Source organism: Cyprinodon variegatus, unplaced genomic scaffold, assembly GCF_000732505.1.
Source record: "Cyprinodon variegatus isolate N-32 unplaced genomic scaffold, C_variegatus-1.0 Scaffold311, whole genome shotgun sequence".
NCBI lineage: Eukaryota > Metazoa > Chordata > Actinopteri > Cyprinodontiformes > Cyprinodontidae > Cyprinodon > Cyprinodon variegatus.
In genome coordinates, this window is record NW_015150764.1 from 167,995 (window position 1) to 182,250 (window position 14,256).

The 14,256-nt window shown below is 36.9% G+C and overlaps 2 protein-coding genes across 2 annotated transcripts; both read right to left on the reverse strand.

The window, feature by feature from the left end:
• Window positions 1-1,513: 1,513 nt before the first annotated feature.
• Window positions 1,514-3,874, reverse strand: LOC107090800 (complement C1q and tumor necrosis factor-related protein 9A-like). Its single transcript, XM_015384376.1, has 3 exons — window positions 3,514-3,874; window positions 3,058-3,120; window positions 1,514-2,654 (listed from the first exon to the last, which is right to left on the reverse strand). The coding sequence occupies exons 1-3, from the start codon at window positions 3,698-3,700 to the stop codon at window positions 1,885-1,887; spliced, it is 1,020 nt and encodes a 339-aa protein (XP_015239862.1). The 5' UTR covers window positions 3,701-3,874; the 3' UTR covers window positions 1,514-1,884.
• Window positions 3,875-6,031: 2,157 nt separating this feature from the next.
• tagln3 (transgelin 3) lies at window positions 6,032-11,861 on the reverse strand. Its single transcript, XM_015384370.1, has 5 exons — window positions 11,707-11,861; window positions 9,188-9,417; window positions 8,200-8,374; window positions 7,243-7,345; window positions 6,032-7,155 (listed from the first exon to the last, which is right to left on the reverse strand). The coding sequence occupies exons 2-5, from the start codon at window positions 9,365-9,367 to the stop codon at window positions 7,014-7,016; spliced, it is 600 nt and encodes a 199-aa protein (XP_015239856.1). The 5' UTR covers window positions 9,368-9,417; window positions 11,707-11,861; the 3' UTR covers window positions 6,032-7,013.
• Window positions 11,862-14,256: the final 2,395 nt, after the last annotated feature.

Genomic DNA, 14,256 nt, shown 5'->3' on the forward strand with positions numbered 1-14,256 from the left:
TCTGTCTACATACATCTTATATACAAATACTCATACAGTATGTACAAATCTTCTGTGCACCCCTGTTTGTTGTTCCCTCATTACTTTTAGATTTTAGTAGTAAACCTGCCTATTTTCCCATCCATTTACCATTTCCGTTTAATGCCCAGTACACCTACATGTGCTTTAGGTTTGGCAATTATAGTAAGAGCATCAAAATACCTCAAAAGAGTTTAGTTTAAGAGCTGATGTCTAGTTATTATTGATATTCTTTTTGAAATTGATAAAACAGAAGTTCTTCCTACATTAACAATGGCATTGGATTGCTAAAGTGGTTATTATGCACTACTTTATCAGCAAAAGTAAACTAATTGCAAAATATTGGAAAGAGCAGTTAATTTTGAATGAATTAAAAAGGGTTAAAAGAAAACAACAACAATTATGGCATTTAAAAGAACACTATAATAATTGTATTGCCTAAAAGAGTTTTTTTTGTTTTTTCTTTTAGAGAGCATCATCAGGGGCAGTATGTGTTTGGACTGGGAAGCAGAAAGAGGAATGTACCTTTTGTTTAAACCTGTCAGACTGTTTAATTTTCTTTTTTTTGCTTTTTTCTTTTGTGGGTTGGGGTGTGTGTGTGTGTGGGGAGGGAGTGGATGCTATAATTATAACTCATTGCAGCCTTCTTCTTGCATTTTCTTCACTATTATCTAATGATCTAACTTACATATCAATATGTTAGATTAATAGACCAATAAAGGAGTGAAGACCTTAACTTCAGTCTGGTGACACGTTACAGATTTTATTCAAAGGTTTTCCATACAGAAAAAGAACAATTGTCCTGTTCATTTAATAGATAAATCAAATCCAAACTTATGTAAGCATAGACCATTAATAATCTTCTCACCATCAGCATGTTCTGTTCCTTATGAGTTTCATTTCATCATCTACAAACAGCCTAATGCTTTGCTTCCCAACCTGCTCTGTTTTGGTTTCCAGGGTTTGGAAACAGAATGTGACTTATCTCAAAAAAATTTGTTCAGAATAAAAAAAAAAAAAAAAAAATCACCTTTGTGCATTTCTTGCAACATTGTTGCCCAGTTTGGTTAAAAATGCAGCACGCGGTTAATCTACCCACAAGCCTGATATATTTTTGGTGGAGTCTAAATACTTTTCTTGCAGGGTGCCCTCTTGTGCTTGAAGCATCATAACAATGCAGAGTAATAAGAGTTACAAAAAAAAGACTAAAACAAAGTTAAAGGTTTGAATTTTGGGGATTATCTTACTGATTTTATAAGTTCTGTTTTATACTTTTCTGATTTTATGGAGGATCTCTGTCCCACTGTTACAGAAAAAATATGAGGTATATTAGTAAATAACTCATTGTTCGGTTTGACCCCAACCTTTACCTTACCTTTAGAAGCATTTCATTGCAAAAGCCATTTTTAAATATATACACACAAACACACATATATATATACAGTATATATATATATATATGTAATTTTTTTATTATTCTTTTTTAAGCAAGTTATATTCTGAGGTACAACAAAGGAAATCCTACTGCTTATTCAATAAAATATATTGAATAAGTAGTTCCTTCTGGTTTAAAATCATAGACCGCGCAATGCAAATATCAGAAAACGCAATCTGCATCTGAAGTGGCATCTTTACACGACAATTTAAATGGTTAAATTTAATTCTAATCAGATTTTGTATAAATTGATTTATTTCTGAACTATAAATTAACTATAGACTGAATTATTATAGGAGTTCCCCAAGAATATTGTTGAATTGCCTGTTTTTATTCACATATATATAAAGATTCAACATTTATTTCCTTAAAATGAGACATATCTGTTTTATACTATCGGAGATTTTCCAACTCCTATCAAATAGCTTTAATTAAGCTCCAAAGATTATAAACCCAGAGAAAGTAGTGTCATCATCTTCATCAGCAAATAGCCCATTAAATAGCTCTCCTCCAACCACCTGCAGCCACACTCTGTCCCCCACATCCAAGTGCAGCACAGCGCCCCCTGCTGCCTGGTCCTCGCTGGCCTGGTAATTGTCCATGGTGTGGATGATTTTGGCCCCATTTTTCATTAGGGCCACTTTCACATTTCTGGAGAAGACGGTGATGTGGTAGGTGAAGAAGTAGGCGCCTGCCACGGGGCAGGTGAATCTCCCAGACTGTGGGTCGTAGTGATTTTGCTGGTTGTAAATGATCTTGTCAAACCTGATGGGCGTATTAGCTGGTGGAAGTTTACTACGGGCTGTTAGTCCCACGGAAAAGGCACTTTTGGGGATGACAGGAGACTCACCTTTTTCACCCCCCTCACCCTTTTCACCCCGGGCACCTCTTTCTCCACGGTAACCAATGTTGCCCTTGTGACCCGGAACACCCATTTCTCCCTTAGGGCCTGGTTTGCCAGGGGGTCCCAGTGGCCCCTGAATACCTCTGTCACCTCGAAGACCAACTTCCCCCTTTGGACCATGTGGTCCTGGAGACCCTACATCTCCTTTAGGTCCTTGGGGTCCTGGCAGGCCAAGATCCCCTTTACTTCCCTTTGGCCCATATGGTCCCTGTATTCCTTGGGGGCCCATTTTCCCAGGAGGTCCCCTCTCACCATTATCTCCTTTTTTTCCTTTAGACCCAGTAGCACCACTTGTACCTATAGAGAACGAGTATACAGTTACCAAACATAATAAGAGTGAAAGAAAAATCAAGAGTCATAACAAAGACTAGTTTATTTTACTAGAATTGCGTAAGTTTGATTAACAAAATCTGCAAAGTTAGTGGGAGCAACTGTTTTTTTTTCTTTTTTTATGGTCCCGTTACAAGAATAACTAATTTTTAGGTGATTACAACTAAACACTGCTGAAAACCATTAACAATTTTTGTTCTTCTACAAAATCATTTAAAAATAATTTTCATCAGTGGGGTATGATTACTTTTTTTTTCTTAATTTCAATGTAATGCTTTAAAGTAAGCAAATAAAATAACACTAACAGACATGTTTGTTTTTTTTTGTTGTTTTTTTTTTTTTAACAGGCTGTTATTTTCAAGATACATACCAGTGTCGCCTTTGTCTCCCTTTAGGCCTCCAACACCAGCTGGTCCTGAAGGGCCAATTTCACCTTCACATGAAACAACAATTTAAAAGGGTTTTTAAATATGCAACCATATTCATAAAATGTTATTATAAAAAAATTGAATATATCTGCAACCAAGTTCCCTGAATAAAACACAAATTAGTCACCCTGATTATTCTTGATTATAATGATATTCCAGTTCAAGGTAATGAAAACATGAAATTTAACATTTGAATATGACACACAAAAAAAATAAAAAATATATATATATATATATAATGTAATCCTGATATCTGAGCTTAATGAAAATTAGAATACGTTTAACTCCTGGTTAAACTTTGCTGAATGTATTTTTAATCTGACAAATGACCCTCATCTGAATGAATATTTTAATCTAATAAACATGTTAAATCTTCCTAAGTCTTCTTCCCAACCCACCTTGTTCTCCTTTGTCCCCTCTGAGTCCGTCTCTGCCATCTCTGCCTGGTAAACCGTTGTGACCGGGATCGCCCGGTATTCCAGGATACCCGCAAACGCAACCTTTAGACGGTGTTGATTCCTCTGCAATGCATCTGACAACCAAGAGCAGGAGCAGGAGCGCAACCCTTAAGCTTATCTGCAACATTTTGCATACTAAACGCTCAGACTTACAGACTCTCAGTCAATGCACACTGTCAGTATCAGGACTTTCAGTCAAACCCCATGCAACAGTAGACAAGTTCATAGCAGGAGCCAAAGATTCACAGTCTGGAGAAAGCTTAACATATTTCTCAGAGCATTCTCACTGGCTCACTTGTTTAGTCATTGACTCTGCTCCATCAGTTATGCATGGCCTCTAGCCCTTCAGATGCTTGTCTAGTCCAGCTGAGGCTAATAATAAGCCCAGAGTCACAGCGTCTGAGAATAGGAAGGTAAACAGAACCGCATTGTTCCACTTGAGCTGCCTGTCTGTGCAAAACAAGACATTCAACTTGGGCATATAGTTACATGCTTTGATATCTCATTGGCAGATACAGGGTTTATTTACTGCACTATGAAACACAATCAGATATATCAAATGACCTTTATGTCAAAGAGCAGTAGCCTTTTAGTTTAATGATCCACATCTGATTAGACTCTGCTTAGTTGTCCAATGCTAATATGCATGCTTTGTTTCATGAGTGTAATTTAAAAGAGGAGCAACAAGAATATCAGATGGCATGGATTGGTTTAGTGGCTTTTAAATATGAACAGCTGGGTTCAAAATCTCAATTACCAGCTGTTGTTTTTTATTACATTGGTCTCAGGCCTTTTCCAGTCTCTTTCTTTTTATTCACACATCCTTCCAATGACTTTGTATCCGAATATACGTCCAGTGTTTATAGATTTGGCAGAAGTATTCAGAAACTGAAAAATGTTCTCGTTTTATTTTGAAAGACAAAAACATTAATTTCTCAATGGCATTAAATAGGGCAGCAAAAAAGGTTCAAGTAAAGAAGAGAATCATTTTTTTCAAAGTTTTTTTACATTTGAAATGTAAAAAGTATAGCCTGTATTTGTTTTGTGGGCCAATACTTGAACCACCATTGTTGCCTTCACAGCTGCTAGTTTCAGGGGTATACCTCTAGGCTGACATTATTTCACATCATTCAGAAAAGCTTTAATGAATCAGTTTTATGTCTTTCCATAGATTTCCCATTTGACGTGGTCTGGACTTTTGCATGGCCATACCTAAACACCATATACTGTAGTTTGAAATAAACCACACCATTGTAGCTCTGGCTCTATGCTCAGTTTTGCTGCCCTGCTGGTTGGTAAACATGGATTCCAATCACTAGGCATATGCAGGCTTAACAGGTTGCAAATGACTCATAATAATACATGTCTCATTATAGAGGAGTTTTTTTTTTTTTTTTTCTCCAAGATGTTCAATCTTTTCTACTTTGTTGTTTTCTCTACGGCTTTCATCCAAGATTAAACACATTCTCCTATCTGAGCAATATTTTTTCACCTTAAATCTCACCATTTCCCTTAGATGTAAAACTCATTTGACCCAAAATAAACATTGTTTTTCTGAGTTAAAAAACAACTTTTGTCAAAAAGAACCAGCAAAACACTGGATTGTTTTTTATTTTAGATATCCTAAAATGCATAATGCTCTACTTCTTAAAAGTTATTTTTTCCTCCGATCCTAAACTCGGGTTATCTTCATCCTTCACTTCAAATAATAAAAAAAAAAAAATGGTAAAATTATTGTAAACATTCTTTGGTTTAAATCACAATTTATATTTTTCTTTATATTTTAATTCAAGCCAAGGCAAACAACTAGTACGCTATGTCCTGTTTTATCTCCATTGAGAATTTAAAACTGTGCCATTATCTTATGAAAATGTAACGTTTTGGGGACTGGGCTACAGACTCCAATACTTTACCATCCTAAAAGCACCCCTGGATTGAATTGCGCTCTACTTGAGATTCTAACCTATATAATAATAACCTAAAGAAACTTTAACCTTTTCCTTGCATTTATCCCTGAACTAACAAGTATGTTCCCTGTTGTTTAAAAAATATATTGACGTATGAATTAACCAAAAAAGATTTCCATTAACTGATTTAATTCCAAGGGTCAAGTAGGTGATTGTTGTTGCCTCCTGAAGCTCTTGGGGTTCTTTGGATCGTATTTACAATAGGTGTCTTCAAATTAGACTTAAATATACAAAAATTTATTAAGGAACGGTCCCATTAATGGAAACCTGTCATTTGATCAGTTTTACATATAAAGCCTGAACTAGCCTGGCAACTGATCCCTGTGATTTCTCACTGAAATGATTGTCATCCTCCACCTTCATCATAGGGAAAATAAGCCTATAACATCATAAAAAGAAAATAGAGAGATTTAATTTCACACTCGTGCTGCTAACAAAGGGTTACTGTTACTCTGGCTTAAATAAAAAACAACATCCAAATTATTACGCTGTACTGTAGAGGCTTTATTAGATTGTGCATAGAGAGGAGAGACAATAAGGGTGGCAGCAAGGGAGGAGCTGGAACATAAAGCCAAGATAAGAGACAAACATCACTCAATGCTAACTTTGAGCACACAGATTTCACTCCATCTCAAAAATGAGAAAAAATATATCTTATATTTTATCATTCCAGTAATACTTCTGACACACCTCTAAATATAAATATATGTCTAAAATACAAACGTTTCACACATAAACAGCACACATTCAAGCGACAGGTTTACCCGGGACCATCAACCCTTTATTGTCATACGTGTTGGCTACTGCACATTCACATGTTACACCGTGCACATTTTAGACACAGGTTAAACAAATATGTAACAGATAATAAATGAGGGCATGGCTCAGAACAAATGGCGCCCATCTTTAATTTAATACAAGCAGATCAAGGACTCAGCCTTTGAAGCCCCATAACCAGGCACAACGTGAGGCTGATTTGGTTCAGACAAGATAGCAGAGACATCATCACATATTGAGCCTTGCTAGGACTAAGGCAAAATAACAACACAGGAACAGAATATTCTACAATCGCCAGAATTTAGGAAATATATAAATACCAATACATACAGCATGCCTTAACAGTCAGTTTATGTATCTCTGTAAACAACTGTACAGTACAGATGGCTTTTATTGTATTTAAAATTCTTTTAAGACTCCATGAATAAAAAAAATACACATTGATTACCGGTAGCCAAAAGTATAATATGGAGGGAAAAAAGGGAATAAAACAGGAGCAGTATAGAGGAAGCATTAAGACATAAAGCTCTAGTACAGATGACATCATTTTATTACGGAGTGAAGGAAAACTCTCGAGCAGAAGCAGCATTTCTAGGGAAGTTGAGGTTAAAACGGGAAATGTGGCAAAGCTTAGGGCTACAGCATTTGTGGAATTAGTAGAAAAGAAAGTCTGAGATCAAGTGGTGTAGGGGGGGTCTACATAATCTGACGATGCATACCGTAGCCCGTCATGCCAGCCTGGGAAGCACCGCGGTTGCTGCCCATTTGCAGGCCGATCAAACTCTGTCCTTGGCGCAGCTGCTCTTGGGAGAACTCTCGCCGGTACCCCTGGGCTTTCCTGCAGCATGCACAACCAGAAAGAAGCAAGGTACATGTTAGGGACCTGAAGGTTGGTTTTTGAGGCTTTTTGAGTAGCTTCCCATACCTGTGGAACCAGTCTCGGTCACCTTTGTATTGGCCATCGTCCTTTGTGACGGCCAAACTCCCCAGGGCCATCAGGGTCCTTTGCACCGCTGCCATATCTTTGCCTATAACCAGCAAACATGTGGACAAAGGTTTGTAGATGAGCAGTGGTGGAAATAGACTTTTATTAATGGGGAGGGCCAGGGTTTAGGGTTATCTTAGGGGGGTCCATAGATTATAAGAATGAATTTGTTCTTGAATAATAATTTGTAGTAGGCTTTTCTAAATTTAAAATATATCTAACTTCATATTAAGAATACAGGAGATGAGTTTGTGTATGTTATACCTATTTATATAAAAAAACAAATCCCAAATTTTCAGTTTTTTTTTACAAACATGGGTCTGAAAATGTTTCATGCATTTATATTCAGTCCGTTTTATTCTGTCACCCCTAAAAAAGATGCAATGCAAACATTACCTTTGTAGGTCAGCTAACCAGTGCGTAGACTCAGAACTCATACAGCTATTATGTGAAGGCCTCAAAGAATTGAACACACCATCCCAATGGTGGGATACGGTGATGGCAGCATCATGCTTTTCTTCAAAAGGGACACGAAAGCTACTGAGAGGTCTTAGAAAGATGGATGGAGCTAAAAACAGGACGGCCCTGGGAAGACAAGTTTAATTTGGGGCTCCACTTCCCTCCCTCCATCCATCCATCCATCCATCCATCCATCCATCCATCCATCCATCCATCCATCCATCCATCCATCCATCCATCCATTTTGCAGCAGATAGATATACCTTCTAAACTATGTGTTTCATGTACCAATCACTGCCAGATGTCGAATTCATATCCTAGTCTCAGACAGTGTGATGGACAATAAAGTTATCTTATTTTAACAGGTATCTACTAGTGGATATGCAGAGTTCTAGGGGGACAGACTAAGAGGTAAAAAGGTTTCTAAGATCTCCTTACCTTCCCAGAGGTCCACAGTTTGAAAAATATCTGTGGTGGTGACTCCATAAGCTTCTGCCGCTTGCAGGAACTGGGAGATCTTCTCCATTTGTTTAAAGGCCATCTGGGTCTCAGGGATTTTTTTAATGGGTTCTTTGCCCCGTGGATAAAGACTGTTGATGAGTCGACAGAGAATCTGGTACAGATGGAGGAGAGAGATCTGGCTTAGTCATCCTATGAACACAACCTCTGCACTAAGCCATTATGATGCACTCAGTAGCTACTGGATGTCTAATGACGTCTAATTCAGAGTAAACATGTGCTTCAGTTTTTACAGTTGCTTCCTTTGGAGCCACAGATTTAAGATATCTCCTAGAATAGACCACTCTCCTCAAGAGGGAGCACAGATTGACCCTTACTTGGCTTCTAAACCTGAAAAGTACAGAAAAAGACCCTCTAATAAAAAATAATACTATTAACATAATCAAATTGTAAGAGACATTTTATCTAAAGCTTTGCTTTTTCTGTGCAGAAATTGACATTTTCTTTCTTGTTATTTGCTTCAGTGGGTGCCTAAGAATTTTTTGTTTTTGTCAGCATCCTCAGCTGCTCTGCTTTGCACAATGCAGTTGGGTCTGTTTTATACTACTGAAAATTAAGTCTTAATAAGAAATGTAATGTTCGTCTTCAGGAAGCCCAGAATTACTGAATGGTTGTAACAAAACAAAAGAAATAATAAGGTATTTAAATTTTAACATATTTTTTTAACCCAACTTCACGTTCAGCCTTTAGATAGGAAAATAATTACAAACTGATAAAGGTTAGAGATTTAAAACTGATTTTAGATCTCTAACTTGAGGGCAAAACTATTAATCTAAGGTTAAAACATAACTGGGTACATAAATTCGCCATCTTGTGGCAGCCATTCAAACGCTGTCAGTGCTTTATATTGCATCTTAATAATTCAAAGTATTTCTATTTTAGGCGATGAGGGGCTGCAGCCACTCACCGTTCCGTCCATCAGCCATTTCTGGAAGTTCTGCTTGCCCGGCTGCGGTTTCTCCAGGTTTCCTCCACACTGTGCAACTATCCAGTCTACCAGGCGCTGCTCCAGGTCCGGATCATACTTCTGTTCAATCTTTTCCTGCACCTCCCGGCTCAGTCCGTAACTGGGCCCTCGGTTCGCCATGGCAGGTCTCCTTTGAATCTATAGTGAACAATGTGGGGATGGTGGCTCTCCTGAAGGGATAAGATGTCACAGACAGAGTTAAATCAGAATTAACGAAGCAAACTCACTTCATGTCTCTCACACACTGACTTGCAAATGTTTTTCAAAAGCTTTTCAAATGTTTTACACACTTGATTTGGTTAAACCACAAAATTTACTAAATATTGCAGGCAAATTTTAAGATTTATGTAATTTTATTATTTAAAAAAATTCCCATTTACTTTTTTTTTATTTATTTTTTTTAGATAATTTTTACACAAACCTTTCAATAAACCTTACACAATGCATAATCACTATTTTAACATAGCTTATCTATTTGAAATGTATCGGGTTAATGTATCGAGAATTAATATTAAAATACATTAAGTTTATTTGTTTGAATTGCATAATAATAATTAACCTTTATGTAATTCAAACAATACATTTTATACATTGGAAATAAATACACTCATAGTATTACATTTGAGTAACTGTACTTTTTTAATACTAAATACATAAACCTGATGATTATGTATTTCAACTAAATGAGCTCTATTATAGAAATGAATATGCATCATGTAAGCTTAATAGGTTTCTGTTAAAATTATCAAAACACAGTTAATGGGCATTTGTTATGAAATAAAATTACACACATTTTAAAATTTGGGTGAAATATTTTTATGAGTGTATTGCAAATTTTTAAGAATGACCAACCGAAAAGCATTTCTTACAGATACAATTTTAATATTAAGCCCCTCTAAAAATGCACTGTATTTGTACAGCTGTATTTGTACATTTTTCTAAACTGCATCTGTAACTTCTTGCTTTACAAACTCTATTTTAGTTTTATTGGCTGTAACTTTGGTGGTCCTATGAGCTGTGGGATGTGTTTCTACTACTTTTACTTGAAAAATTATTGTGAATTGTCTTCAAAAAGAAAAATTGTATGGGGACAAAAATAACACTGCTATACATTCTTAGTTTGATTCAGGTTTATCTAAAATAGTACAGGGCCATTTCTACAAATAGATACGGAAGAGGATTTGGGACACTGAAAAAATAAAAAAAAGTTGACTGATTTTTAAATTTTATTTCAGTTTAATTTGGGAATGATGAATTTTAATCTCAGAATTCTGACTTTTTTCTCCAAATTCTGACTTTAATCTCAGAATTCAGACTTTTTCCTCAGAATTCTGACTGTTCTTTGTGAGACAAAAGTCAGAATTCTGAGATTAAAGTCAGATTTCTGACTTTTTGTCATATTATACTGAAATAAAATGTAGAAATCAGTTAACTTTTTTTTTATTTTTTCAGTGCCCTAATCCTCTTCCGTACATCGATGTTCAACACAGGACAACCATTTACAATTTTCCATTATTAACTTCATCCTTCTCATTAAAGTGTACCAGATTTTCTTTCCATGTTAATCGTTTTCCCACACTATGATAATGCCCCCTCCATGTTTCAGCATACAGATACAGTGCTGAAACCTCTCCTCAGACCAGAACAGCTGTTGTTGTACTGCAATACATTGTCACATGGAAACATACTGCTAATTTATTGACTTTGGAAGGTTAATGGTCGCAATGGATTTTGTAGATTTTTTAGTTATCATTTTGTTTTTGAAAATTAATTTAAAAAAGTTATTTCCATTGAGAATTATCCTCGGCTTTGCATTATTTAATCAAATAAAATCACACTAAAACAGCTCTAATGATACAATTGAAAGTGAGGAATTGTAATCAATGCAATATTGTGAGATAGAAATGTTTTTTTACTTTCCATTTAAATCCTTTCAATTGATCTTTTCCCATATAGTCCAAATAAAATCTGCAGCATAAGCAGTGGAGATGCAAGGGTGTGGTCTCTTGGCAGCTGTCCCGAGCGGGGGCAAGCCCTCTTATTACCATGGCAACCAGCTATCCAGCTTCCGGCCCGCTGGGCGCAGTGATGCACTGTGATGCTGCTTCATATGACCCACAGCGATCAGTGACGCTGATTATAGATCTGAATGTACATGCAGAAAGTTCACAATCGCACGAAATCGCACAGCCCTATTCACAGCTAATCACATCAATAAAGGTTTTATAAGATGACATCAGTCCGCTGTGACGTAAACGTTATCTTTGCGGTATATTCCTCGAAATTACTAATAGTTCACTTGATTTTCATCTTTAAAATCCCAAAATGTCTACTTATTTTGTATCTGCATGAAATTGTTTCCCTTTTAAGAAATGTAAACAGAAAACTGCGTCATGTTTATGCATCGATTGCATAAACGTGACCCCCCCACGTAGTTTTAAAAGATAAATGTCTCTTACTGAGAAGCGAGGAGCGGCCACAGATGTCCCGTATCCTAACACTCAGTTAAAGGATGATGATGCTGAAGTGCGCTACAATCCATACAGAGCGCTCCTCCGGTCAGACTGGACCTCACTTTGTCCGGGAGGGGCGCCTCGCTGGGTTTTATATGCGCCAGCTTCACTAGGAGGCGGGGGGGGGTCCATGTGGACGCTCAGCCGTGGAATGCGACGTGACTCTCCTTCCCCGGATGACGGTCAGTGTGTTAGTGCCAGCTCAGCTCTGTGCAAAGTGACCCCCCTCCACCCAACAGCATGCAGGTCCACATCAGTCAATGCGTCAAATCAATTCTTTGCAATCAGCTCTGTGTCCAACACAACCCCCACAATATTATCTTATCCTAGGTCAGTCAGCCCAATTCACTTCAGTGATTGGATCACTGGCTCCACCATCACATTTCTTTGCACAACTGGTAGGAAATGAATATAAATAGCTGAAAAAAAAAGAATAAATAAATATATAAATGAATGAGGGCTACAGGGTTGTGCAGCTTGTAGCACTGTTGCTGCAGGAAGGGTCTGGGTTCGATTCCCCGCCTGGGATCTTTTTTCTGCATGGAGTTTGCATCAGAGGCGTAGCCAGAAAAGTTTTATAAGGGTGTCCAGGCAATAACCAATGTACATTGAGGGGTGGCAGAAAGTGGATAGACACCAGAACCTCAGGGTTAAGCTACACTGATCAAACAGTAACATTACCAAGGAAAACATCCATATTTTCTAAATGAAGACAAACTATACTTTCCTACAGCCTTTGCTAACAAATACGCATATATAATGTATGCAATTCTTTCAGGTTTAAGTTCTGGGGAAAACATCTTTTCCATTGTCATTACTTATTTTTGTCAATAATCATTCTGTAAAAATATCTACATAAATTGATTATTTAATACGTTTTCATTAAAATAGTCATTTATCTATGATTTCACTGAAGTCTCCTACTGTAGATGACTTGCAGAGACACATCATTTTCTCTTTACCCCATATAACACAAGCACACATAAGCATGGATTATGCACTTATCTTTAATGTCAGTATATTTATGTGCATAATTAACCACAGTATCTTTTTTGTCAAGTAAATGTTAACTTATGAAAAATGTAAATGCCCACCCCTGGCCCCCCATCTAGTTCAGCCCCTGGTTTGCATGTTCTACCCGTGCATGCTTGGGTTCTCGCTGGGTATTCTAGTTTCTTCCCACCATCCAAAGACACGACTGTTAGGTCCATTGGCATCTCTTATTTGTCCTTAGGTGTGAATGGTTATATGACCCTGTGTTGCCCTGCAACAGACTGGCAACCTGCCCAGGATGTACCATGCGTCTTGCCCATAAACTGCTGGAGACAGCCAGTGGCCCCACAATGACCCAGACGAAATAAGCAGGAGAAGATGGATGGATAAATAAATAGATACAGTAAACTGAAAAAACAGGGAAAAATATAAATTTGAATATGAGTAGATTCAATCATTGGGGCAAATTTGTTTATTATCAAATTCACTAATGGAATCATCAACAGTACCCCTGCAAGGAAGAAAGGAAAAAAGGATAATAAAAAAAATAGCTACAGACTGTAAACCAGTAGAGACTGAAATTTTTATTTTCCATTGGACAATCTTTATAGGCTAAACTAAACCCTACAGCTTTTCCATATTATCCATTCTTGTGTTTATCAGACCATTTGGAAAGATGATTGCAGATTTCAGTTTATTTGTAGACTCATCAGTTTTCCCACTGTTCCAGTTATGCGACTGACCCTAATGTGGTTCATCTGTTGTTTAACACTAAACTCAAATTGACTTTTTGTCTTATCACCGTTCAAGTTCCATTCCCAGGGGAGTTAAGAAAACTCCATATATTTATATCTGTGATGGCAGGAGAGGGAAGGCTTTGTTTTGTTTTTTGTTTTTCTTGCAAAATTCCCAAAAAAACTGGACAGCATGTTTTTATGATGAGCTGGTGACCCAGAGAGGGCTCCTCTTTGCTAAGTTCTTTATTTGGGAACAATACAGGTATATTTAATTCCTTTAGCATCCATTTCAGTACATTTGGTGATAAGACAGACCTGGGTCCTCAAGTAGCAAAATTAACAATGCCTTAAACTATTTGTGCCTCTGGTTTACTAGGAAAATGGAAAAATCAAGGATTACCTATTCAACGTTGCTACAAAAATCTAACTAAAAATGCTTCCATTCATTTATTTCAAAGAATTAATCGTACTTCCATCTTTGTATGTATTCCCATGTAAAGATTTTGATACTGGAATAAAAGATTAACTAATTTTAAAGAATATAATACACCTTTACCAGGGTTGCGTAAAGTACAAATGAGACCAGCATTGTATTTGTCTCTCAAAGCCCTCTCATCGAAGCCAATTCTTCTGGTCGTACTACAACTTTCCATTCACTGGTTTCTAGAAAATGAGATTCAGATTTTATCACAAGAAAATCACCAACTACAGAGTTCAGCCATAACTTAAAGGTCAGTGCTACAGTTAGGGGGAGTGGAGGGAAATA